The 24,535-nt window shown below is 45.5% G+C and overlaps 2 protein-coding genes across 3 annotated transcripts in view; one reads left to right on the top strand and one right to left on the bottom strand.

The window, feature by feature from the left end:
- Positions 1-1,518: 1,518 nt before the first annotated feature.
- On the bottom strand, positions 1,519-15,535 carry LOC118208839 (serine/threonine-protein kinase BRSK2-like). Its single transcript, XM_035383763.1, has 9 exons — positions 14,775-15,535; positions 11,940-12,232; positions 11,384-11,439; positions 10,897-11,032; positions 10,408-10,535; positions 8,034-8,160; positions 7,201-7,369; positions 6,517-6,646; positions 1,519-4,406 (listed from the first exon to the last, which is right to left on the bottom strand). The coding sequence occupies exons 1-9, from the start codon at positions 15,018-15,020 to the stop codon at positions 3,319-3,321; spliced, it is 2,373 nt and encodes a 790-aa protein (XP_035239654.1). The 5' UTR covers positions 15,021-15,535; the 3' UTR covers positions 1,519-3,318.
- Positions 15,536-16,589: 1,054 nt separating this feature from the next.
- The window catches only part of LOC118209835 (SR-related and CTD-associated factor 4-like), a 33,887-nt gene continuing 25,941 nt past the window's right edge, over positions 16,590-24,535 (top strand). For both annotated transcript variants that reach the window (XM_035385522.1, XM_035385521.1), the window contains exons 1-8: positions 16,590-16,757; positions 21,070-21,153; positions 21,260-21,304; positions 21,541-21,702; positions 21,814-21,952; positions 22,362-22,597; positions 22,937-23,107; positions 23,608-23,702. In XM_035385522.1, the coding sequence (XP_035241413.1) occupies positions 16,728-16,757; positions 21,070-21,153; positions 21,260-21,304; positions 21,541-21,702; positions 21,814-21,952; positions 22,362-22,597; positions 22,937-23,107; positions 23,608-23,702 (962 nt within the window). In that variant the 5' untranslated portion in view covers positions 16,590-16,727. The remainder of the gene's footprint in view (positions 16,758-21,069; positions 21,154-21,259; positions 21,305-21,540; positions 21,703-21,813; positions 21,953-22,361; positions 22,598-22,936; positions 23,108-23,607; positions 23,703-24,535) is intronic.

Below are 24,535 nucleotides of genomic sequence, written 5' to 3'. Positions count from 1 at the left end.
GGGCTTGTGTTGACAAGTTGGTGGGTTTTCTCTGTTGCCATGGCATTATAAATAGTACTTCTGGAACAGTCAGTTGGAAGTGAGAATTAGTCTTAGGCCACTGTACAGCTGAAGCCATATTCTGAGCAGTGCAGAAGTAGATGCATAGATCTGTGCTAAAATGCCACTCCCGAATGTCTAATATACAGGCTGATTTGTGGATTGAAATAAGTGACACCGGACTCACAGTGTCCCTGTCACACACATATACACTGCCTCAGAGTGCTGTGTAACTCTAGAAGGTGACCACTACAATTTGGTTATCTGTCATAGATTAGCCTTGGTTTCCAATGGGTTGCAATATAAGGGAAATTTTAAGATGTGCTATTGTTCTGTGTGACAAATGTGACAAGCCAATGTATTTATTGCTTCGATAACTTACCACCTAGCCTAGACTTGTGAAAGAAGACAAAGGACCTTGAATTTGTGTTCGTAAGGACATTCAACATTTCTCTTTGGATTCACTGTTATTTCCCAGTTCCAAAGAAATGTTTCTTTTCTTCATGATGACAGACACTGACAAAGGATTAGTCTTTCTTTGGTACTAAGCCCAAACATTGGCTCGCACAGGCCTTTGTTTAGAAGGCAGGTTCAGACATAACATGATGTTAATTGATGGTCTAACAGCAGTATCTTGGCAAAAAAAAAAACCCATGCTTATTTCACTTCTCATGAACTCCTTGTAAATGTAGATAATGTACTTTTATTACGTGGGTAATGTTTCCATTTACACAATTCAAATCGGTTTCTAAGTTGAAACGAAAGCACTGCCAAGCCTCGTCTTAAGTCATGAACTCATTTGTCTGGTTCATTTTAATTTTGCTCTCGTTGGTAAATTGGTTATATTCCCTCGGTAACATGCAAAGCCATTTGTCAGATCCCGCTCCAACAATGAAAACAACTGACTGTCCTGACTCATGATAAGCAAATCAGGCAACACATCCTGGTTATTTGGAAACGTGGCACATTTTCTGATTAGTCAGATGCAGCAGCCTACAGCCAACCCCATTATGAGCTTCATTTTACAGTTGAATCTGCAGTACTGGGGCTGACTGTACGCTATTTTACAGTCAGGATTTGTTTAAATGCACTACTTAAGCTCCAGACAGGGAAGGGGACGTGGCTTTTATTGGCTTATCTACAGATTATTTGGGCTATGTTGTGCTGGGATGCGTGGTTAAAGTGGGGAGTCCCCACATCCCAACCTCCAAAGCCTCAAAGGTGCAAAGGCCATGGCTGTCACCATAGTTCGGACCACAGATGTCTCTCTTGAGACGAGAGATCTGACACTTAACTGTCGGCAACAGGTGTAAAAATGTCAGTTACTTTGTAATTGAATGTTTGCAAATGTAAAATTAGTAGCACAGCCACTTCTGACATAGCATTTCAAATGTTGGTGTATGAAATCCTGTGTGTGTGTGCATGCGCGCATGCAGCTTACTGAGACACTGAAACCTTGAGAGAGACCGAGACAGTCAGTTCAGCAGAAGCTGTAGGTAAGAATTTATTTACAAATTTTAAAAGATAGAAAACATTCTCACTCTTGGTAAAAGCGGTACATTACAAAACCCTTCCTTAAAGGCATGGGTTTCCATACTACTTTAGATAGAGTATCATAAACACAGTCTATGTAAAAAGCCTTTCAGAAAGTGAAAACTGACACAGTGTGGCAGTCTCATCTGAAAAACAAAGAAACAAAGAGGCAGCTTGAAGGTTGACTCCCATGGTCATACAGGTAAGCAGCAAGCCATTTCCGTTGAGAATTCAATTCTCTGTGCTGAACTCCACACAGGAAATTGAATGCCAAGGGGATCTATATGAAACGAACCGTGTTCTTACACTCTAAATAAATGTAATACAATGCCTAAACCAAATTTGTTACCAAAAAAAATTACATTTCTGTCCAATTTCTACTGGAGAATAGTTAAGTCGTTTTTTTTTACAGGTTCTTCATACACTGGGAAATGCCGGTCTTTAAACATGGTAATAAAAAAAAGTAATTTTCTACTTGCTAAGTAACATTTTTGCACAAGCGGTTAAAATGACGAGTTCAAACTCTTCTTCAAACTGCGTTTTTTGGTCTGGCTAGCCCCTGTATTCACACAAAATGCAGTATCTTTGAGTTTGCATGGATTATTTGAATAGAATACTCATCCACATTTCCTTAACACGTGCTGAATAGAAAGAGCATTGTGTGCACAAAAAGCAAACTCAGTTGACTATAGCTGTAGAACGCTTCATTTTTGTCAAGTCATGATGAAATAATCGGTTTGCTTGAACATAAAGGCTAATAATAACATCCGCAATTCTCTTAAAATTTGGCATACCCCTCACCTTGTTTTTTTTTTTTTAAAACAAAAATTAAAATTAAAATCCACCATTATGACAAAAGAAAGATGTGGTGTTTGAAAAAAATGAAAACCGTCATGAATCATGAAAAGCCTACCACCTCGATGGGCTGAGTCAGGGGCGTGTATCTCCAGCCCATGATGGCCAGTGTGTTGGCTGCCTAATATACTGGATCACAGTGAAATTCTTCCACAAAAGATACACAGAGATACGAAATGTGCAGCTGTAGCTCCTGACATGGCTAATTAAAATGCCAATTAATAAGTCTGAGCTAAACTGTATGAAGTTGCGCCATAAGTACGCCAACTCAGGTCGTCCATTGCAATGCAAAGGTAGCCAAAATTTTCCAAAGAATGTTCTCCGTAGAGGAAGTCTGAGGTGCCCTGTTCATAGATGGATGGCTCAGAGATTAAACCGTAAGATAGATCTTATCGCTCGAGTTCTGGGGGAAAGAAAAATAAAACCCTGCTTTATAGTCTGTGCCGTGCTTTGAGACTGAAACATGAAAACGGAATTGATCTGCAGAACAAAACCGATACCAGATGCATCCTGTTCTCTTAAATTCTTTAAGGTTTCAAATGCAATATGGTAAGGCAGACTCAAAGATGGCTCCCTAGATATGGTGTCATCCATCTATTGCAGAGGGATGATAAAATGTTAAATAAATATCCAGGCATATGAACCACACGCTAGAAGGCACGTAATCCCTGGTCTGAATTGGTAAAGCATCGTGTACTGATATGGAGACACTTAAGTCAATATTAACTCCCACAGGGATTTTTGAAGAGATGTTGGCATCATGTTGAAAGCCCTCTGTTTCACTTGGATTGAATTTCCTTATGGGACAAAAAGCCAAGTGCCTGCTCCAGCAGAGGCGATCAGTGTCAGAGAACCCAATTCAAAGCGGGGGGGGAGCTCTCCCAGAATGCATCAGCCGAGGGTCCTGAAAGCAGAGTAGGGCAGTGTCTGCATGTGATAGGTGGACAGGGTGGAGGAGGACATCGGCTCCATGCGTGGCCTGAACATCTGGCCAGGTGGCGGGTTCTGATTCTTCAGTATCTGACCGATGCCCATGGCCCGGAACCTGTCCTGATGGCGGTCCGTATAGGCCATGTTCAGCCTGGCGTGGACCCCAGGGTTTGTCAGGGTGAAGGTTGGGGGGCTGGGGCTGGGGCTGGGGGTAGGTGCATTCCTCTGGATGTGGGTGTGGTGGGGAAGGGAACCGTTGGTCACCCTGAGCCAGGGAGGCAGCTGCTGCTGCCCAGTGTTCATCTGTTGGAAGCTTGTGTCCCAGGAGTGCCCCATAACTCGAGAGCTTGTGGGGGCCCCCATGACAGAAAAGCTGTTGGGGACCCCCATGACTCGAGAGCTTGTGTGGAACCCCATTATACGAGAACTTGTGGAGGCACCCATGGCAGGAAAGCTTGTGGGGACCCCCATGACTCGAGAGCTTGTGTGGACCCCCATTATACGAGAACTTGTGGGGGCACCCATGACAGGAAAGCTTGTGGGGACCCCCATGACTCGAGAGCTTGTGTGGACCCCCATTATACGAGAACTTGTGGGGGCACCCATGACAGGAAAGCTGGTGGGGACCCCCATGACTCGAGAGCTTGTGTGGACCCCCATTATACGAGAACTTGTGGGGGCACCCATGATAGGAAAGCTTGTGGGGACCCCCATGACTCGAGAGCTTGTGTGGACCCCCATTATACGAGAACTTGTGGGGGCACCCATGACAGGAAAACTTGTGGGGACCCCCATTATTCGAGAACTTGTGGGGGCACCCATGACAGGAAAGCTTGTGGGGACCCCCATTATTCGAGAACTGGTGGGGAAGCCCAGCCCGCCTTGCAGTGGACCCCCGAACAACAGCGGTGGTGCTTCAAGGCGTCTGATTGGCTGAGGTGTGTAGGGCAAAATAGGATTTATCTCCAGGTATGCCCGTGAAGAGGAGAGCACAGGTCCTCCCAGGTACAGACCAGAGTCCCTGCCAATGATGGCTGGGCGGGGGAGACCTGAGATGGAAAGAAACCAAGCGATACGCACAACAATCCGTATCTCACCAAAACCCTCCAGACTTAAATCCTCAACACAGTTTCTATCTAGCAATCTTTGAGCTATACGGCTTTTGTATGTTGCAGTTAACGTATAGCCTGCTCGCAACAGTTCTTCGTCCTTTCATTTTCATTCTGGAGTTTTTTTTTTTGGGAAGGGGGGAAGGGGTGGGGGGGGTTTCCTCCAGTTGTTACTAGCATTGTTCCTCCCTGTCTTTTTGTTAGTTTTTTTCGCACGAAAACGGAGAAGGCAACTGAATCGCGCCCGCGCCGCGGGAGCCATGCGACAGCACGGCTGGCGCGCGCGGATGTTTCTGAGCGCCGCGGAGCCGCTCCGCGCCGCTGACGCGGGCGGCCATGTCGCGGGTGCGTGCGATTTAAAAAAAAAAAAACGGCGGAAGGCTGCGGCGGTACTTTGCATGACTCCGGCACGGCAGCGACAGCATCTGGGATTTTCGCCTGGGACTGATTTCCATTCCCGAGAATCCCACCCTGTGAAAACCCCCGCAGGCTCCCATTTCGAGCCACTCCAGTCCTGCAGGTGAACCAGGCGCTTTGAATACCCTCTCGGTGGCAGTAAAATTATCACGCTGTTATGAGAACGTCGCAGAGCTGCGAATTGACACCTCACTGCTTGTTCCAGCCAAGTTTATCATGCCATCCCTCCACCAGTCCCAGAGAGAGAGAGAGAGAAGTATGTCACTCTTTGCCTACTTTGTGAGATGGCGCCTTGGTAAATAACGTTACATATGTAGAGCTTGACCTCAGACGAGTCATTTCTGGGAAATGGATGACTCTGTGTTCAGATTTTTTGTGAAGTAAAGCCGAGTTATATGACACGTCTATGGTCCGGTAAGCTACAAATATGGCAGACTTCGACCGATGCCCTGAAGCACTTTTTCAAACCAGTTATACGTGGAATCATCCGTCAGCAGACAGTTTTTTCGGTTATTGTAATGCGGTGGCATTGCCTGTGAGCACTTTAGTTCACACGAGGCCATTTAAATGATAACCAAGCGATCAGATTATATGCAGTAAATAATGTGCTGGGTCTGATGTATTCACTGGCTCACAGGAAAGTGCACCAGGAAAGTGTAAGCAGCTGCTCTCCTGGGGTGTGGGAGTGATTGACACAACAGTGACTCGAGATGTGGGAAAAATTTTTAAGAAAATAATTGTGATTATGACACTGAATATTGATTGGGTTGGCACTGATGTGCGCTGGTGCTAATTATCTTATACAGTGCCCTCCAAAAATGATGGGAATGGTAGAGTGAAATTTGTTATTTGGGGGGGAAAAGAGCTGTTTCTATGAAACATATACACGTGAAACTACCATGAAATAAAAGCTTATGGTCTTATATGGATTTGAGATCAAATCCAAATTCCATAAGCATATAGCAAAAAAAACTAATTTCACTCTACTATTACCATGCTTTTGGAGGGCACTGTATGTGCCTGATATTTTTCAGTAGATTTAGTTTCAGTATCCCAAATTCATATTCTTTCTTTTAAATGACTTGACTTGAATTTGGCGTTTTATTTTCAATGTACTGATATTGCTGCGTAATGACTGTTGTGTGTTTTTTTTTTTTCCAATACCATCAACTTTGGGACTTTTGATGCAAAGTCAGATTTTCACTAAATTGGGTTAAAAATGCATGGCACGGATGTTTTTAATTAATTTTGCTGACTGGCCATCACCGGAGAGGGCATCCTCGCTCCCGCATAACCCCACGCTCTCAAAGGACGATCTGTGGCCTCCTGAGAGCTCCCAAACTGACGAGGACGAACCCGGGGTGAGAACACATCTCGCAAGCATAAAGAACACCGGAACACAAATAATGAGGAGAACGAGCCATTCAGCCCATCCTGCCTCGCCCTCGTTTTATCTACAGGCCGGAGAGCATCCAGCACTGGGCCAAAGCCTGGACATAAACACCCACCAGAGGGGGGGGTGGGGGGGGGGGGGGTGGCCTGAGCTTCGGCTACGTGACCTGGCGAGCCAATCCGTGCGCTGCGTCACAGCTCCTGGCTTAGAAGCCTCCCTCCGCACCTCGCTCCTGCTCACCTGGGTTGAGTACAGAGTCCTTCATCTTAGCCAGGTAGGCCGGCTCCTGCGTGGGCTGGATGTTCAGTTTTCCGTTCAGTGTGACCCAGCGAGTCTGAGCAGGCTCCGTCTTCTCTTTCTCCACAGGCTCCTGGGGGGGGGGGGGGGGGGGGGGGGGGGAAAGGCAATCCGCTATGCCATGAAGTCAGTGTGAAATGCATTCTGGCACACTGATTGTAAAACATACATACATCCAAACAAACATTTTTTTTTTAAAAAGGAATTGGTCAAAGCTTGCATACGTATAAACAGATTTGCTGTCGTATAAAAGGATTTGCTATGTGAAAATGTGTAAGTAGCTCTGGATAAGAGCGTCTGCTAAATGCCTGTAATGCAATGTAATGCACACATGCACACATGCGATAAGTGTTAGTAAATTCTGACTGCGTTAAAACCAGGCGTTTGCATGGTTGGTGAACCAAGGGAAGTATATATTACATTCTTCTTAAATAATTAAATAAATAACTCATTATGAAATTGATGCACGTAAAACATACAAATTACTTTTCTCATCATCATGCTATGTTATTAGGGGAGGGGGGTTATATTTGGCCTGTTTTGTAATATCGCAGTGGTCGTAACCCCTGCCTACCCCCCTCGTGGATTACACCCTTGGGTGGTGCCCACGAGGGCCCTCCTGCTCACCATGTTGACCTTGAACAGGCGATCCATCTTCTTGTTGAGCAGGAAGTAGGTGGCCAGCACGCAGGAGGCCCGGTTCTTGTTCACAGTGCTCAGGACATCGGTGTACTTGTAGCCCAGTTTCTCCGTCATGTGCAGGACCACCACGTGGTTTATGTCCCTATTGTGGATCCTGTCAAATGGAGAGGGACGTGAGGAGGACGGCTATCCAATCCAAATCCAAATTCTAATTCAACCTGTCTTAGTGTGACGACTCACATAAGCACGGCAGATCCTTTGCATCCATTTACATGGACCATGAACTATATTAGAGATGTTTGTACTTAGTTCTTTTTTAAAGAATATTTAAAGTTATGTTATTAACAAAGAAAGGAATGAAAATAAAAAGAGTTTCAATCTGTGAGTGGTCTGCCACAAGTTATGGCCGTGGTAGCTTCAATTATGGCATGCAATCACAATGTGCTTCCCTCTCCCAAGATGATAGATATTTTCTCCCTTTCATTACATTACAGGCATTTAGCAGACGCTTTTATCCAGAGCGACTTACACAACTTTTACATTACGTATCCATTTATACAGCTGGATATATACTGAAGCAATTTCGGTTAAGTACCTTGCTCAAGGGTACAACGGCAGTGTCCTACCCGGGAATCGAACCTGCAACCTTTCGGTTACAAGCCCAGTTCCTTACCCACTGTGCTACACTCCGTTCCGTTTCCGTTTCCCCTGCATGCACACCTGACCCACGGCTTCTGGGGGGGCTGATTTCCGGGGCACCTCGTTCCTCGTGACTCACCCGTGTGAGGGTTCCAACCGCATGCCGACGGCCGCCTCACCTGTTCATGTAGGCTAAGTTTGTTGGTACTTGACCACCGTGCAGCCATGGATTGGTCACCACCTGTTGGATGGTTGGCCGCTTCACTGGGTCCGGTTCCAGCAGGTTCCTCAGTAGCATCGCAGCCCCTATGAAAGGGAAACAGGAGTAAACAGTAAACAGAAAGCATGGCAAAGAACCCAAAATGCAGTAAATCTAATTCGTATGTACATATGGGGAAAAAACCTTGTGATACGGATACGGTTCTAAAGATGAGGTGCTGGTTGTGGCACAATGAAAACAGGTTTACATTACTTTACATTACAGGCATTTGGCAGACGCTCTTATCCAGAGCGACGTACAACAAAGTGCTTTGTGCCATGTACTGTACCTCAGGTGACTGCCTGCTTTTCTATGAAAAAAGAAAAACAGTGGAACATCATTCTTTGCATTGCCTGAGAGAAGAAATAAAAGCCAGAGGTTTGTACATAATGTTCCCATACATTCAGCTCGGCCTTCTGGATACCCAGAGGACAGAGGACAGTTTCATATTTTATGAATGTGACTTCATAAAGTTCACCTGCATGCAGGAGATCCAGGGCTTTCGGGTGCTTTCTAGCTATCCACACCAGTGAAGAATTTATTTTAAATACTATTTCTAGGCACAGGTTATAAACATATTTTTGGTTTTTTTTTTTTTTTTTAGCTTACTGTTATCTGTTTCGATTTTAAAATTTCTGAAATGAGTCCAACAATGAAATCAAACCGGTTCTTCTCGGAGTCATGCAAATGTATTTTATGGTGGCCAATGCAGATAGCATGTATAATGTAGTACATTGGGCAATTAAGAAAGCAAATTCTACACTGACCCAAATCTGCCTTGGGATTCTCACAAATGTGAAATACTATATATCAGAAAATAATTACTAGTCTGACGGGAAACAGTAAGACTTTGTTATTTAAACAAAAATAAAAACTATATTTGTTAAAATATACACTGCAAGTAACCTGGCAGCTTGCATTGCCATGTTAAAAGACAGTATGATTGGTCGACGTACATTTTCAGGAACTTCTTCACAATTAACAATACCAGCATTTATATATAAAACTAAATTTCCCTTTTACCCTCTACTGATCCACTCTCTCTCTTCACTAGGGGTACAAAGTCTGCATTCAGTAACATTTTTAAGGACATCACAAGTCAAAGATTCAATAAAATAAGACTGTTCAAAGAACCATTCAAGCTGTAGGAAGCTTTCAAGTTTGAAATATTGTATCATCTATGCAACAGACATTTCCAAGCTAAGGGGCAGCAAGAAACAAACAGCACGCAAGACTGCAGACAGAACCGTGAAGTTGGAGGAAACTGTGCCTTGATCAAAACTGTGGCATTCGTGCAGTATTCTGAGCGGGGATGTGAGCACAGCCAAGGAGCACGGAGGTGCGCAGCCCACCTGAAAGGCACCTGACAGCAGAACTGAAAGCACTACTACTGAACTCCTAAGTGCTGCAGTGGGTTGAGGCCCCTGCCACGAGCACAGCCAGGGGCCTGTAGGGGCCTGATCTGAGCCTATGGTCAAGCGTTCACAGAGGTGGCTTTGTCCCACCAATGGGCTGCACGGGTTCAAGTCGACTACGGTTCTTTGGGTTCCATTTGGATCTGTTCCTGCAAACAGTGAACCAGGTATCTACAGATTGCCAGCAGTCACCAGTTTTGACACAGCGCTCATGTGATAGGTGCTACGGTTGCATGCTGTCCTGTTATGTAACGTGTAGTGAGGAAAATAGTCCCCTGGCTTATTTACGGCCTGTCACCAGGCAAATCATCCACAGCTTGCTTACGGACTGCACTGTGTAAAATAGCCATCCTATAGGCTTCCTTACTATGCCTAAAGCATAAAAAAACAGTCACGGTTTGCTTACCACTTTGCCCGCGTAATGTATAGCCATTGGCCTAGTTAGTTTGTAGCCTGTAGTTTGTAGACTAGTCACTGGCTTGCGGGTGAGTGCAAAATGAGGTAGATGAGGCAGGGATGTAGTAAATCATATGGCTAGACCTGTATGAGGTCAATAGCTCTTCGAAATTTGAAAGCCTTCCTCGTGAAGATAAGCTTGTGAACCCCCAAAAAAGAGAACTTTTCCCTCTGGTTATGATTTTCCATGTACAAGTGTGAAGTTCTTTACTATGTGTGTGTGTGTGTGTGCGTGTGTGTGTGTGTTTGTGTGTGTGTAGTTGTGTAGGTGTGTGTGTGTGTATAGTTGTGTAGGTGTGTGTGCGTGTGTGTGTGTAGTTGTGTAGGTGTGTGTGTGTGTGTATAGTTGTGTAGGTGTGTGTGTGTTTGTGTGTGTGTAGTTGTGTAGGTGTGTGTGTGTTTGTGTGTGTGTGTGCATCGTACCAGGGGAGAGGTCAGGGGGGAGGGGGTTCATCTCCTTGTTCACCATCTTCCCGTGCAGTGAAGTGAGACTGAAGGGCTCCACGGTGAAGGGCAGCATCCCCGTCAACATGGCGTACATGTTCACCCCTCTGGAGACACAAAAACACACTTTACACTCGCACTCACACATGCATAAAACAGTGCTCCAAACAGCTTTGTCCTTTTTCAAACTTGATAGTATAAACGGTGTAAACAGACACATCCCTTTAAACCCTTCACATTTCTAATCTATTTCTAAAATCAATGTTGGCTTGAATCGTGTTCATTACGAAAACAAGTGGATGCACTCGTTCTGTATTTTGGGTAGAGCAAGTATGTACTTCTGGAAGTCTTGCTGATAGAGTCATTTAGCTTTTTTTCCACCCTGTATCAAACTGAAAGTTGTAAGCTGCTGTTTTGACTGTGTAGTCTCTACTTTGACTTAACGGGGAGTTAAAGCAGCGCACTCACATGGACCAGACGTCGACTTTAGGCCCGTACTTCTGCCGGTTCAGGAGTTCTGGGGCGGCGTAAGCTGGACTGCCACACTGTGTACTGAACGGATCAGTGTACCCCAAAATCCCAGCCGAGTTACTGAGCCCAAAATCTGTATGAGGGGTGGGGGTGGGAGGAGGGAGGTTTTTATAGTACTGCTGGTTAATGGGAACCGCTTCTCAGCCCAATCCCTGTTCTTAATAAGAGCTGTTCAACAAGCCCGGTGATGAAACAGGTCCACATTATCTGAATCCTTCATACTAAATTAGATATCTACAAATGTTTCTGTTTAATGACGTAAAAAAACAAAAACCAAGTATATGCTGTATTGAATAACATGTTTTATTCAAAACTTTGTAATATATATGTGTGTGTGTGTGTCTATACATAAATATGTCTGCGTGCATATATACAATCATTTTTACACATGTATATATATTTTTCTCTCATGTTGTTCAATTACCTATGAGTTTTATGTTGTCATTTTCATCCAGCAGAAGGTTTTCTATCTTCAGGTCTCTGTAGTATACATTAAGCAGAACAGTTACAGGCAGGGCAATAATCAATGTGAGCATCTCCATCTCCACACAAGCAGACTGCAAAGACCTCACTCAGACACTCTGTATACTAAAGAGCATTCATTCCTTTAGGGGTGGCAGTTTTTCAATAAGGGCCTAAGTATATTTTGGGCCCTTTCCTGAATGAAATTTTTGTGTGTGTGTGTGTGTGAGTGTGCGTGCATGTGTGTGTACATGCCTGTGTGTTTGTGTGTGTGCGTGTGTGTGTGTGCATGTGTGCGTGTTTGTGTGTGTGCTTGTGTGTGTGTGTGCGTGTGTGAGTGTGTATGCATGCGTGTGTGTGTGCATGCATGTGTGTGTGCGTGCGTGCATATGTGTGTGTGCGCACGAGCGTGCGTGTTTGTGTGTGTGCTTGTGCGTGCGTGTGCGTCCGGGTGCGTGCGTGTTTGCTTGTGTGTGCGTGCGTGCGTAAGCGTGTGCGTGTGCATGCGAGACGCTGACCTGTGAACCACGCCCGCCCTGTGCAGGTGCTCCACCGCCATGATGAGCTGGCGGATGTACTTCTGCACCTCCCGCTCCTCCAGGTGCCTCCGCTCGTAGATGCGGCTCATCAGGTTCCCGCCCAGGCACAGCTCCGTCACCAGGTAGTAGTTGTTGTCCGTCTCCATGACGTCCAGCAGCTGGGCAATGTTGGGGTGCCGGATCATCTGGTGGATGTGCCCCTCCCGGTACAGGTTCTTCATCACGTAGTCGTCATTCTTCACTTTGTGCTTGTCAATCACCTTGATGGCCACCTGGGTGAAGGAGAGTGAGTGAGTCAGTGAGTGTGTGAGTGAGTGAGAAAGAGTGTGAGAGAGAGTGAGTGAGAGAGAGATAACAGGAATTTTTGATAAGATATAAAGAACGGCAAATAAATACAGACGGTAACGTGCGAGTCAGCTCGCACGCACGCTGTGGAAGTGTGTCTTACAACACACTCCCCTGAGCTCAGCGTCACAGCTCAGACACAGCATCTGGGTGAACCTGCGATGCATCCCCGAAGCATACATCCGGCATTTTCATTTCAAGGTTACTCTGATTTTTTTATTTTTTATTTATAACATGTCTTTTGCGATTAGTATTGGGGATTCTGGCTGGCTAAATCGGGAAGAGACGGACGCATTAGAACACCGAACTGACTTCAGTTTAAAGGAAACAAATTCCCAGTCCATTTGTCACCCAGACCCCCTGGAGAAATCATTCTGAACTTTTGCATTCCTTTTAAGGCTAATAGCTAACCTCAAAACATTTAAAAATAATGAAAATTAGCTGGGCGGCACAGTTCAGGAGGTAAGAGCGATTGTCTGGCAGTCGGCGGGTTGCCGGTTCAAACCCCACCCTGGGCATGTTGAAGTGTCCTTGAGCAAGACACCTGACCCCTAACTGCTCTGGTGAATGAGAGGCATCAATTGTAAAGCGCTTTGGATATAAGCGCTATATAAATGCAGTCCATTTACCATTTCCATTGACTACAGACAAATGTCAATGTGACTGGTAAAAATTAAATATGAGAACCCATGAATTACTTTCTTTTATATGAGTGAGAGGATTACTCAGTCAAACTGTCTATGGTATGTTAAAGGAATCAAATAGGCTAAAACCAGATTACTGCAGCAATTCTGAGCTGTTTCCCCCCTTTATCCCTGTCTGTGTCTTAATTTCTAATCCGACAAGATGGTCTGTGACTTTTTTAACTTGTTACAAATCCATCTTCCTTATTGCACCTAGTCCCTTCTGAGCTAAAAGATCCCAGGCCCTAACTGTCAATCACCAGCCAGGATCAAAGGAGAGGCATCTCACTGCAGACTGCAAATCCCACTCTTTGACATCCTATCCTCTAGTGAAATTTGAGAGATTTGAAAGGCAGAAGTGTTTTTAACCAATTGCAAGCAACACCATCCGTCTCTGCCCCTCCCGCATCCTGCAGACCGATGTGCATGGATCAGTCGCAGTAACGCATGCGCACGCAAACACATGCGCACAATAATTCCCTGAACTGTGTTGATTTAGGCCGGATGATCACGGAAAATCAGCTGGGAGTGTCTCAGACACGTTTCAAGGGCAGTGGTTCAGAGCAACAGGTTCGGCGATGAATCAAATATTGTGTCCAATGCCAGGCCCCCAACCAAAAACTCCACTGTTTGAATTTCCAAGTGACAGGATAGACAATAATTTTTATTTTATTTTTTATTATTATTGAAAGACGGCAGCAAATTAACAAGGCACACCTCATTGCACTATAAATTACGGTTTATTTACGGGGGCACAGGGGGAACTCCACCTTTATTGCTACTCTAAGTGATGGTTCCAGGTCGCCCAGACACAAAGCGCTTGTTTTTCAAATATGCAAATTAACCGTTAGCTCCATCAAGCCCGGGCTTGGTTTAAAATAATTATAATAATCCTTAATAAAGGCAGTGATCTCCTATGTTATTTCATTAAAACAATCATCACTTTAAAATACACTGCGACATGTAGAACATGAGTTTAGTTCCTATGTGAGTACAATCAGATTACTTCAAAGTGAGACGTCTTTATATTGTATAGGAGTAGGCTACAAGCAAGTGGAGACGGCTTCAAATCGTAACCAAAATATTGACCAGCTGGAGAATCGCGCAATCTAAAGACTCATAAAGCCATGAAACATAATTTCGTTAAGAAGCGTTTCCAGGTCCTGAACTAAATTGATCATATTCTCTGAGGTAATCCGTGATTAATGTGCATCCTCACTGAGCGCTTATACGTGTCTTCCTTGATAACAGCTGTCAGATTCAACAAACAAGGAACTGTACGGGCGACCCCTTCTATTTAGGCTACTAAAGACAGCACCCCGATATAAAATTATAGCATCATTTTGCGTCAGGAAAAAATGGAACTAAAGGTTTTAAAAATAACTCTCTTTGGTTTTAAAGCCTTTGTCAACATTCTTATAGCCTCCAGGCATTACAAACATTGTCCATTTTAACGGCACACATTTTATCCAGGACATTGAACATAACTTCATTGATATAAATAGGCTACTGTAAGCTACTAAGTTTAAAGGACGAAACCTAGCCTTGTTAATAAAACTAAAAACGAAAGTCAAGTATAGTACTATTACATCAGACTTTTAAAAAAATGTTATGATTAACTTTTGCAATTTTAACTTTATATGATAAGAAGAGGACTGGCTTCACTGTTCAAGTAATGTTCTCTTCAAGTAGGCTATATAAAAAGGCGTGTCGGACATGCACACGTTCATTATTAGCTATACGAAAAATATGAATAAAATAACCACATAGCCTAAATATAAAATACCTTTTCATCGGTTATCACGTGGAGACCCTCCCGAACTTTGGCGAATGAGCCTTCCCCAAGGGTCTTTCCAATGAGATAATGTCCAACTTTTTTGGTGCAGTAAAAGTTGTGCAACATATCCGTCGGAGCACAGCCATTGAAAGGTGCTTGGAAAAAACCTGGAATACTGGAACAAGCCGGAGTTTTCAGACCAAAAAGTCGGGGTCCATCTATTACCATCTCCTTGTCTTTGACTGCTGCAGGCATTCCTTACGCCGCTCCTGAACAGACTGCACTCACTGACTGCCTTTGAGTAACGCTGCGTCCACCGCCGGCTTCCCTTCAAATGGGAACCGCGCAATCAGCCAGGGTCCTCCGAAGCAAAGACCCTCCTGCCAGGTCCCTGTCCTAACGCAAAATAATTAGCTAAGGTTCAGCGGAACTTGCACCACCTGGCCAATCCGAAGTTTTGGAATCTACGTGCTACTCTTGAGTCAGCCTGCGCATGAGCAGTTTTACGCAACGGGCACATCACCGGCTGAAACGCAGAGCAGCCTGGCTTGACAGTAACTTCTGTACGTATGACCAGTTCTATAGCAATGTATTATTTATCACTAAAGTTTGACAATAGCCAAATCCAATGCAAAAAAGGGATGTGGATGTGGGATCTCATCCGCAGTTGTGGGTACGAATACAGACGAACAGGTTCCTTAAAATGACTGTTATCCCTAAAGTTACTGTGCTGGAATCAGAAAGTAGGCGTTTTCTTGGGGCCATAGCTTCATTCTTCTTCTGGGTTGTAATAATGAAACCCAATTACATTCCACTGCTTTTAAATACACCACCTCCACCCACCCCCCCACCCCCACCATTTTCCCACCCACCCCAGTCTCCCTCCTCCCCCATCCCATTCTGAAATATAACTAAGTAACAGAAGTGCAGGAGAAACCATCCTTTGTCATGTGTGATATTTAAAATATAAGTACGGCAGCTGAATTGTCATGAGCACTTTCTATTTCTGTAGATGTGTGCTTGCAAGTGTTTTGCATTTCCACATAATAAGGTACTTAATAACTTATGTAGTTTCATGTATCACCATATACATTTATTACAAATAAGTTGTGTTACTCTGTTAAACTGTTGTGGTTATGTCTTTTTGTTAATGCACATTGATAAATATAATTTTGTCTGCGACTAAACTGAATAATGCATTCAAGTTTTGTATTTTCCTCTCGGAAAATAGTCTCAATAGTCTACTAACTCACCAATCAGACAACCAGCTGCATGTTAGTGCCCCTAGGTGGTGTCATGCAAAGTGGTCATTTTTTAAACAAAACAATCCACGTTAGTTGCCATGTAGATACGAGAAATGTGATCAGACTGGGATTAATCATCAAATCATTATAGATAGTTTTGGCCAACACAGTAATGTGTCATTCCAACTCTTTAAAATAAGTGATATCAGATGCAAATGTGAAGAATTCTCACCATAATAAAAAAAAAACCCAAACACCTGTCCAACAGATACAAAACACTCTTTAAGAGGCAGGTATGGATGTGTCAGTGACTACTGTTAATAAACGTCACTGCTCTATAATGTGTCCTTGGGTTTGAGAAAGGAATAATAATAATAATAATAATAATAGAAGTAGTAACCACTCCCATATACCATATCATAGTTCGACTACACAAAACCAATGTAGATTTTGTACCTGCAGTATATCGCCCCTTGTCATTTCATTGTGGCATCGTCACAGAGCACTAGGTAAAGAGACTCAACTTGTTGCTAATACTGACACCATGTGGTCAGATAAAGAAGTACACCAATCCCATGCTGCCCCGCACTCGCCGCCATACCCTCCGCGCCGCGATCTGCTGGATGCGGACATGTTTGACCGGCCTGTCCGGGGATAAACATTTCACGGTATAAGGTATTGAACGAGGCCAGGGAAGCGGCCATCGTGTGGAGAGACAATGGATGCCGTTAACGCTTTTAATCAGGAGGTAAGTTGCCTTTTTTTGGTCGGTAAATGTGCTTTGTATTTGTATGGAGATGTTGGGTGGCTAGCTGGTGCTACGGTCATGTGCGCTAATCGCCTTCTAACTCCTGAGCTCTAGTTAGCTATTGTAGGCCGCAGAGTGGACGGATGCCCAGGTATCTTGATGAAGTGTCCATACCAGGTCAAAATATCAGACATTTGTGGACGTAACGTGTACAACACAACGAGTGTCCAAGCCTGCATTACTCTGTGCTCATTCGCAGTTAGGCCTGTAATATTGGGTCAGTCGTACAACCGCCAACTCTCTAGCACTAACTATATGAACGGCCATTAGTTTGATAGCACACGGACCTCTAAATTAATCTCATTTGTCTAAAAAAGCTAAGACCAGGCGAGAGGGATTTGGACCGACAAGCAATCATCTTTTTAAATGGGGCCTCCACCACCCAGATATCTCCCCACTTCATGAACAGGCTTCCAAGTTTAGTATTCTTCGTAGCCCTAGCTAGCTAACCAGGGTAACAACGTTACCGATGCATTGGCTGCATATTGTGTTTGTTTGGGATGATTGATTGCTAGTTAGCTGGCTGACGTTAACTTTGTGGTGTTGTAAGTGTTTGCTTGGGGCCTTCGGCCGAATTAACGTTACAGTTCTGTTTGTTCATCTAATGAATGAGCGGTGCTATCAGCTAGCTAAGTTAGGCCTTGCGTTCACTACGACCTCCCTCGTAGTCTTGCTTAACATTATAGCTCGCAGGACCCTGATTATCGTTGATGTTGGCTGGGTAGCTAGCTAAGCCAAGACACGGATAAATAAAGCCGCCTGGCAAGATAACATGAATTTGCAAATTCACAGATGTGCTGCATGTCAGGAGAAAAACGCATTGTTTTGATTCGGTGTCTGAAGTTCAGGAACTTGGCTAACCGTCATGTTGAGTGATCGAGTACTTCAGATCAACACTTGGCTCGCCAACTAGCCAGTATATACCAGTGGATTGTCTGTTTGAGGAACATATTGCTACTACTTGTATGTTAGCTAGTGTTACTGGAAAAACACTCCGAACTCGAAGTGTTAGCTGGCTATAAGTTAAGTCGTGGGAAACGTAAGAGCTGTGCGACGTATGGTGGCAACTGAAGATTGTCTAAGGCACAACTGCCCCGGATGGCGGTATCTACAAACCACTGTGATCACCTGTATGACCAACTCGATAATGTTTTATTCACTGAATGACTTGAACGAATACAATTCTATTCATAAATAATCTCCCACCCTCCGCGCACAAGGATATTGCTTGACTGTTGATCTGTTGGTATTGATTTACTATGAAGAAACATTCTTTCAGTCAAGCAACGTATCGTTATTACACTGTTAGTAAAGTCAAAGTTTAAGATGGCGAAGCACGTGATCTTGTAGTTACGGTGAAGTCAATTTTCAGGTATGTTCGTAGTTCATAACAGTGCTTGTTTTTTTTTGGGGAAAACAGCAAATTATTCGTAGCGGATGTTTCTCGGGTTTTGTTTTATTAATTTGGACAGAACTAACCTTGATCACGTGTCAATCATTCCGGTGCTTATACGCACCGCGTAGTAGGCCTACCTGTCATCTACCCACCAACTTCATTTTACGTTGTATGCATTTAGCCGTCACTCTTATCCTGAGCGACTTGCGCAGTTACATTATTTTACATACAGCCGGCTTATACAGCTGGCTGTTTACTAAAAAGCAACGTTGTACCCTTTTTGCTCGTGGTTACAACGGCAGTGTCAAGACAAAAGCGTGTCAAGACTCAAGATGCATGAGGGGCCGTGTTTTAGCAGGAGTGACCCCTTCACATGGAGAGTGAGCAAGGGGTTCAGTGTTTTGGTTTTGGGTGTTTCTGAGTGATGTTACAGGGGTCTACTGTGCTCCCATTTTTTTTGGAGAATTTTCTCTTGAAAATTGACGTGCGCTAACTGGAAAAAACAGTTTTCAACAGGTGCTCCTTGCAAAAGATGTTGTCCGAATCCTGTTACGATTGAATTTGTGAGGGAAATACGGGAACTTATTACCACGTGAGCACAGTCCACACTGAAAAAATAGGGGGCTTTACTGCCACCTGTTACAATGGTTATTGCCTGTGGCTAATCATTCTGTTGGTGTTTGTATCAAACAGCAGCAATGTCATTGACCCTACAGGTCATGGTGAAGCCATTGTCACATTTGAGTAAACCAGCAGTCAAGGGTTTCTCTTAACCAGTCCTTTATAAGCTTGCCTTTGGTCACAGAGAGAGTGTGAGGGGAGAATGGTAAATAACAGTTCAGACGCATCCCGCAAAATTCATGTTCGGATCACTACTCTGCGCCTGTTTTCACCAAACACTTGTACTGGGAGACTTGGATCATCTTGAAGTGGCAGGTTGATCTTTGCAGTACAGAGGTTTTGGGGAGACGAGGCCCTGTTCAGTTATATATGCGTTTCTTGGCTGCGTCCCCCCATTAAGCCATGGCTGGAGTTCAGTCGTGTTCACAGGCATGGTCCCTGGGCTTAATGCGGGAGGCTTGCCCCCCTCACGTACTGTAGCAGTCAGCTAAGCTCCTTCTGTCTGTGCTGGTGCTAACCGCATGGCCGTGGCTGTATTCAGCCGGTCCCCTTCGCATGTGAACCCGTTAGCCCTTTACAGTGTCCGATCACAAATGTGTCATTAGAATGTTCTTAACTGAACATTCTAATGCTGATGTCACAGTCACTACTGGCAATTGAAAGCAGTGGTGTTCTAGAACGCTGACTTAGAATTTTGGGAGAAAAAAATACAAATACCTGCTCTTCGAAGGGTTGAGGGTTACTCTTCACCAGGCTGTGGAATGTGATGCCCTGCCTATGGATTTGATGTTTAAACCCCCAAATCCTCACCTTGGCACCCGTGGCCTGATGCGGCGTTCAGGGTGTCATCAGATATCTTCGGTGGGATGTCGGGGCTGCGGAGGGTGGACTCTGCCCACTTGTTGCTGCCTTTTCTGGAGGTCTGTGCAGCTTCTTGTGTGGCTCATAGGAGAGGAGCATTATTCGGGTAGACGCAGTTGTGTTCCGATGCAGTATTAATCTCCCTTTCTACCAGGAATGGGCATCGCTTATTTTATGCTGAATTCAGGTAGGGGAAACGCAACGTTTAGTGAAATGTCTGGGAAGCCGTTTTTTGTTTGGATAACTGTTCTTAAATTGATTTGAAAGTATCATCCCCGAAAAGTAATCGTCGAGTCAAAAAGTTGGCATATGATTTCACCATTGAATCAGCAATGTGCAGAACTTTACTGTCTAACCTGTGCTACGTGAGACAGTCTGAGGTGGTATGTGCGTGTGCGTGCATGTGTGTATGTGTGTATATATATATGTATGTATGTGAGACTTCAGAAGAGCTTGCTTAGTGATTAATGTTACCCACAAGTAGCAGTTTTCATTAGAAGTAAGTGGGGCTGCATTCTTCCATGGGCTAAAGTAAAGGGTAATGCTTTACCTCCATACCTGAGTTTAGAGCTGTCCCTCTGGTCCGTTCTTTTTGATGCTGGTCCAAGTGTCTGTTTTGGCATGTAATTTAGTTCTTTCCATAGAGCTCTGATTTTGTCATGTGGACATAGAATTCATGGGTTTATTATTACTCATTTTTTGAGTGCCATAATAATCCATGGGAGAGCTAGATGTGCATGCTGGGTTAGACAAAACCAGAGTCCTGGTATCTAAAACAGGGCTGTACAGTGCCACCATTTTAGCAGGATTTGCTCCTGAAAATTGATGCTAACTGGAAAAATAATTTTGGAGCATGTCTCCTAATTGGGATGTATTGGTGTGCTCCTAAATTTTTCCATTTTGGATCACGTGTGCTCCTTGGGGGAAAAAATGTTAGTGTAGGCACCTGTAAAACGGTACTGTCAGTTCAAGGGAGTTTAAGATGACTAAAATCAGTAACTGGTTAGACGTGTAAGTTCAGTGGAATCCTGACTGCGAATTTGTCCTTCACGACCAATCCAGTTAAAGCAGTTGCTACGACTCCTTTTATGATTTACAGCTCTCTTCCACCCAAGAAGGCAAAGCCTCGTGTTAAATTTGTGGCTGTGCGTCTGTAGGGAGCCGACATCATTTGCCTCTAGATGGGTTGTTTCCTGTATTACCCACAAACCCCTGTGGCGCTATGACAGGAAGCAGCAAATGGAGCACGGAGTCTTGAAACTGGAGAGAGTAAAAGCGGACTCCCCTGCAGGGGACCGTACGAGAGCCTTGCTGGGATGAGGAAGAGATTTTGAGCGGGTATTAATTTTCGCGATCTCTCCATTTCTCTTCTAGCTTTTCTCCTTGATAGACATGAAGCCTCCGATTTCTCGAGCCAAGATGATGTCGATAACCAAATCGGCCATAAAGGCGATTAAGGTAAGGGAGCCTGTCGCACAGCCGCTGTGCTTCTCATAACGAGCTAACGAGACTTGCTAATAATCGTGACATATAATTATGTTTTCTCTTTTCCTTTTTCCGGTAGTTATACAAACACGTTGTCCAGATTGTTGAGAAGTTCATCAAGAAGGTATGTGAAGAAACGCTAATTACCGTTTACAGTAATATTAACCCGCTCCTGTCATGACCCTGTGTGTGAAAGGACAAACCAGTAAAAGAAATTAGCACATGCATCATAAACTGTCCTTTATTGTAAACATAGCGTGTCCAAAGGACAGAATTGAGCAACCGTAACTCTTTTGTGTCCTAGTCATCACCACTGACTGCCTGCCCTACCCCTTGCCCCCCTCCTCTTCCCCCTCATAGTGTAAGCCAGACTTGAAAGTCCCGGGACTGTACGTGGTGGACTCCATCGTCCGGCAGTCGCGTCACCAGTTCGGCGTGGACAAAGACGTGTTCGGGCCCAGGTTCACGAAAAACATAACGGGGACCTTTCACAACCTCTACCTGTGTCCCAATGAAGACAAGGTAAGTGTGCGCACCGCCTTTTCCGTTTTTTAAAAAGGCGTCAAGAATGAGGGTGATGCGCACGCGTTCGGACCTGACGTCAGATGTCCCGTCTCTTTCTCCGCAACGCAGAGTAAGATCGTGCGGGTGCTGAACCTGTGGCAGAAGAACGGGGTGTTTAAGATCGAGATCATCCAGCCGCTGCTGGACATGGCCGCTGGTGCCAGCGCCTCGGGAATGCCCGATGTACACTGTGACATCACAGAAGCAGGTAAAGCGGCCCCCTGGGACTCCTCTGTTAAAGGTGTCATGTGATTAAGTATGAATTAGACTAACTTAACACTCATTCGTGCTGGATATGTATTGCCTGGATGCAACAAATATTTGTTTGAAATTAACTTGGAAATGAATGCATGTGGAACACTCATAACCCCAGTTTTTCCCCCGCAGTCGGTTTGGTCTGTGACTGACTGACTTTGTCGGTGAATAAACCGCAACTGAAAAAAAATAAAACCTAGAACTTGCTTTTAATCATAGTCGCAGTGCTAATGTTGATTGTATCCAGGCCTGTGTGTGGAAGCAGAACGGGGACTGCAGGTGCCCAGCCAGATCTACGGTTGAGTGCTTGTTGCGTCGAGGCGAAACGTTGCGTCAGCGTTGTGGTTTTGGGTGCTCCTCAGGGTCGCCCGCCGCAGACGTGAAGGTGACCTCGGTAGCCCCGCCCCCCGGGATGGCGAACTTGGTGGCCCCGCCCCCCGTGACTGCAAACTATGTGGCCCAGCCCACTTTGACAGTGAACTCGGTGGCCGCGCCCCCCGTGATGGGGAACTCCGTGGCGGCCGCCATTCCACAGCTGCAGAACCCGGAGGCCTTGGCCGCCATGGCTCACCTCTTCCAGTCCTCTCAGGGCCAGCAGGTGAGTCGCCATGCCAACGGACGCAGTCGCTGTATGACTCAGGGCCAGAGTGGCCAATGCCATCACATGTATGTTACTATACACAGAAGTATGTTGAATGAAATGAGGGGAAAAAAATTGGAGCCATTAACATCAGTTTTGTATTATTGGTGTAAAAGATGGCACAGGTGAAGTTATTGCTGCCGCTATTTCTTTGTGTTTCCCCGTAGTCCGTGTTCTGGGGAAAATGCCCTTGCAGATAGGTTTGTGGATTGATAGTAGCGTTTCGGTTGGGTCGTGTTTAAGCTCGACCTTTGACCCCGGACTCGTGTGACCTGCCTGTTTTCTGTCCTCCCTCAGCTGCAGCAGATTCTGCAGAACTTCCACCAGCCCGGGAAGCCCCATTCCCCAGCGCTGGACAACAGTGCGATGGCCCAGCTGCAGGCTAGTGCCAATGCTGCCGCCGCCGCCATCGCCCAGCACGGCTTCGCTAGCGCCCCGCCCGTCGAGCAGAAGACCACCTTTGACAAGGTGCGTGTGGTTCCCTCCTGCTAGCATTTAGCTTTCTGGAGCAAACAGGGTGACATCATTTACAGGTGTAATCTGGAAAGCCACAGGGCATGCTGGTTATTGGTGTTCCTCAGCAATTCCACGACCCATTAAACCTGTTGTTTACATGGTAAGCTCATCTCACCTGGCTTCTCAGGTGTAAATTGGTTGTTGGTAAAAACAAAAAAAAAGCAGTTGACCCTGTGGCCCTCTGGGGCCCTGGGTTTGGGGCCCCTGGTGTAGGTTTACCGTACATGAAGATCCAGCTGAAATCACACGATTGTGATTTGGCGGGAACAGAGGGCTCGCGGGTGTGACGGGGGAGAGTGCGGCGCGGTTGGCTGGTGTGGGAATCCTGCGCCTGTCCGACCTGCTTTATGGGAGTGAGGGCTCTTCTCCATGCGCAGGCAGTTGGGATGGAAAGACTGTACGATGTGGCGCTTGTGTAACAGGGCTGTGGTTTGGCTCGGTCTCCTTTCCAGAAGCTGCTCGACCGCTTCGACTACGACGACGAGCCGGACGCGGCCGAGGAGGCGAAGAAAGAGGAGCCGTCCCCCGCCGCGGCCCCCCCAGCTTAGTGAGTCTGCCGCTGGAAGAGGGCGTACCGCACCCAGCCCCTCCCCAGACCCAGCCCCTCACATTTACACCGGCACTCACATTTCAGCCATTTGAGTCTGCCTCTGAAAGAGGGCGTACCGCACCCAGCCCCTCCCCAGACCCTCACATTTACACCTGCACTCACATTTCAGCCATTTGAGTTTGCCTCTGAAAGGGGGAGTACCGCACCCAGCCCCTCCCCAGACCCTCACATTTACACCTGCACTCACATTTCAGCCATTTGAGTTTGCCTCTGAAAGAGGGCGTGTGCCAGACCCTGTGAATCACCAGCATCCCGAGTAGCGACTAATGAGAAGTACAGTGGTTTCGCCATAACACCCTGGTGATAGCCAATCCTTTGTCACTGGTATTAACACGAGGAAGGGAAGGTAGAGAGCGGATTTTTTGTTTATTTATTTTTTTTGGATGGGGAAGTATGGGGTGGATGGTGGGAAGATGTGGAAGTGAGTAATGGGAATCAGGGTGGAGAAAGGAGGAGCGAGATGTTTCCTGAACAGTTGGGCCTTCAGGTTATGACTGAAAGAAGGGAGGGGCTGTGGTGTCCTGACTTGAGTTGGGTAGGTTGTTCCACTTTTGGAGAGCCAGTAGGGAGAGGAGCAGAGAGTGGGAGGAGCTAAGGCCAGGTTGCCACAGGAAGGGGTGGGATATTTACTACAGGCTTTCCCAGCAGTACTGATGTAAATTACAGGGATTCCCTGGGGTTGATTTTGAGGGCTGGGGGCTCCTACATTCATTAAATTACTTAAGACATGTTTTTAGAATGCTCATGTAACAACAGGGAGGGAAAGGAAC

Source organism: Anguilla anguilla, chromosome 12 (genome assembly GCF_013347855.1).
Source record: "Anguilla anguilla isolate fAngAng1 chromosome 12, fAngAng1.pri, whole genome shotgun sequence".
In the NCBI taxonomy this organism is placed as follows: Eukaryota; Metazoa; Chordata; class Actinopteri; order Anguilliformes; family Anguillidae; genus Anguilla; species Anguilla anguilla.
Note: the sequence above shows the minus strand (reverse complement) of the source record. Positions and strands in the feature narration are given on the sequence as shown.

What these genes read in the sequence shown, in the direction of transcription:
- LOC118208839 (XM_035383763.1), bottom strand. Translation starts at nt 15,020, where the DNA reads ATGCCTGCAGCAGTCAAAGACAAGGAGATGGTAATAGATGGACCCCGA. An exon ending in CCCCCCTGACCTCTCCCCTG is followed by an intron (nt 8,161 to 10,407) that starts GTACGATGCACA and finishes TCCCTTTCATAG; the next exon opens with GGGCTGCGATGCTACTGAGG. An exon ending in AACTTAGCCTACATGAACAG is followed by an intron (nt 7,370 to 8,033) that starts GTGAGGCGGCCG and finishes TCCATTTGACAG; the next exon opens with GATCCACAATAGGGACATAA.